This window comes from Blastomyces dermatitidis (genome assembly GCF_000003525.1).
Source record: "Blastomyces dermatitidis ER-3 genomic scaffold supercont1.9, whole genome shotgun sequence".
Lineage (NCBI taxonomy): Eukaryota > Fungi > Ascomycota > Eurotiomycetes > Onygenales > Ajellomycetaceae > Blastomyces > Blastomyces dermatitidis.
In genome coordinates, this window is record NW_025544782.1 from 514,583 (window position 1) to 516,458 (window position 1,876).

General features: G+C 38.3%; 1 protein-coding gene across 1 annotated transcript; it reads right to left on the minus strand.

Moving 5' to 3' along the window:
- Nucleotides 1–612: 612 nt before the first annotated feature.
- Nucleotides 613–1,875, minus strand: BDCG_07492 (uncharacterized protein). The gene is made up of 4 exons (XM_045423279.1): nt 1,031–1,875; nt 909–962; nt 768–836; nt 613–681 (listed from the first exon to the last, which is right to left on the minus strand). The coding sequence occupies exons 1-4, from the start codon at nt 1,148–1,150 to the stop codon at nt 664–666; spliced, it is 261 nt and encodes an 86-aa protein (XP_045278707.1). The 5' UTR covers nt 1,151–1,875; the 3' UTR covers nt 613–663.
- Between the last annotated feature and the right edge of the window lies 1 nt (nt 1,876).

Below are 1,876 nucleotides of genomic sequence, written 5' to 3' on the forward strand. Positions count from 1 at the left end.
ATTTAAGATAGATGTATACTCTTAAAAATAATCATATTTTTTAATCTCAGAATTTCTAAGAGCTTTTTTTTATATGAGAAATTGAATTAAAATTTCTGTATTCAAAAACACACTGATCAACTTTAAAATGATACTTCTATTCTAAGAACTTGAGATATGAATATAAAAATCAGATATATTATAAGAACATTATTATTCTAAGATTTCAAGATAATACAGAAATGATGAATCTATGAAATTAAGTTAAAATTCTCTTTTATACTCAGAGTACTGAGTAAATTCTTTCTGTGTTATTAATAATCAGAAATCATTTCTTCTCAGATACTTTGTAAGATATTATCACTTATATAATCTGATTTTACTATTTGAGTTAACTTATTACTTATTTGAGGTTAGCTCATGACATAATTATTAATTCAGTATTAAAACAGTCATAAATATCTGGAGAAGTGTCTGAGCTTACTGAGATAAGAAAAGTTGGTTTTTCTTTAATATATAGAGAGATAGTTAACTTTACAGATATAGAAAAAACCCTGAGAACTAAAAGTTCTCAGATAGATGTTATAGTCTCTGACTGCATACATCTATAATTGAAGAATACTAATAATAATATCTCTCTTTTTTTTTTTTTTTTTTTTTTTTTTTTTTTTTTTTACATCTCAATTAAATACCACCCCGTGGCTGTCTCAGCTGTTAGTCAACAGTACACACAGAGTACACTACATACACACCATGAGAGTACACTCAGGGGAAGTCAAGGGACTTACCGTCCAGCACCAGCATTGATAGGGGTTCATTAAATAACCACACGCACAGTAACCCTCCGGATCATGATTCTGGTTTTAAATACAATTATTAGTCTTCAACTCTCGTGGTTTTCTACAACACCGGGCAGAATCAATATTTACCAGGGCCATGCCAGAACAAGACACAGTCTGCCAACACTCCCAATCGTTTTGACACTGTTTATGGTATTAGTTCACTAGCATAAAAAAAAGGTCTACAGGGGACAAATTAAATGGCTACATACTTTAAGCGTATATGCACACTCATCCCAGCCGCCAGCCTCTCCATCCTTGGGAGTTTTCTTCGACCACTTACCAACAACGACGTTGATGAGGGCAAGCAGCGCAACAGTAGACACTTTCATGTTGGTTGAAAGGTATCGATCAGCTAGACACTTCGTGATTCGATGAACGGACAAGTAACGATCCTGGAAGGCGGACAATTCTTGCTTGATGTCGTTCAACTCGACTTGAAAATGCAAAATGCCCGCTCCCAATGCTCCTTAATATAACCCGGAGGCATGACTCATACCCGCGCCACTGACCCTCTCGAGAAGAAGGAAACATGGAAGGCATCCGTTTAACATCGTGCTAACCCGCGGGCTCTTCCTGGAGAAATTGCATCCATTGCTCGACCGGTGTGCCAATGACCAATGGCTCGCGCTTGGAGGAGAACAACTTACCAAAAACATCGCTGACCGCGAACCTTGGAACCCAAAACCCCGGAGCCGGCTTTGCCGCCCGCCCCCGCTAATCGAGTGGAACCGTGCGGGAGCAGTGGAGCCTCAAGTCTACGTAGTAACTAGCTCTAAACACGGTCAAAGAAAGTAAAACTTTGTCCGATATGAAGCGGTTACTTGTTGGTGACTTGCATCTGATTTACATGGAAGCTGCTACGTACTGTGTATAGGCAGGCACTTTGCCCACGGAACAAGCAAAGCCTTTTTTTTTTTTCTTTTTTTTTTTTTTGCCACACGCCTGATCTTGGTCCGAGCACATCGAAGATCACAAGATCACAATCACAAGATCGCGATCAGATCAACAAACACATCGACACGATCCGATCACATTTCAGGAATTTGATTGAAGAA

Bases quoted from the DNA above. Each gene is read 5' to 3' on its own strand.
- BDCG_07492 (XM_045423279.1), bottom strand. From the start codon at position 1,150: ATGAAAGTGTCTACTGTTGCGCTGCTTGCCCTCATCAACGTCGTTGTT. The intron at 963-1,030 runs GTATGTAGCCAT...TACCATAAACAG, and splicing joins AGTGTGCATATACGCTTAAA to TGTCAAAACGATTGGGAGTG. The intron at 837-908 runs GTAAATATTGAT...ATTTAAAACCAG, and splicing joins CTTGTTCTGGCATGGCCCTG to AATCATGATCCGGAGGGTTA.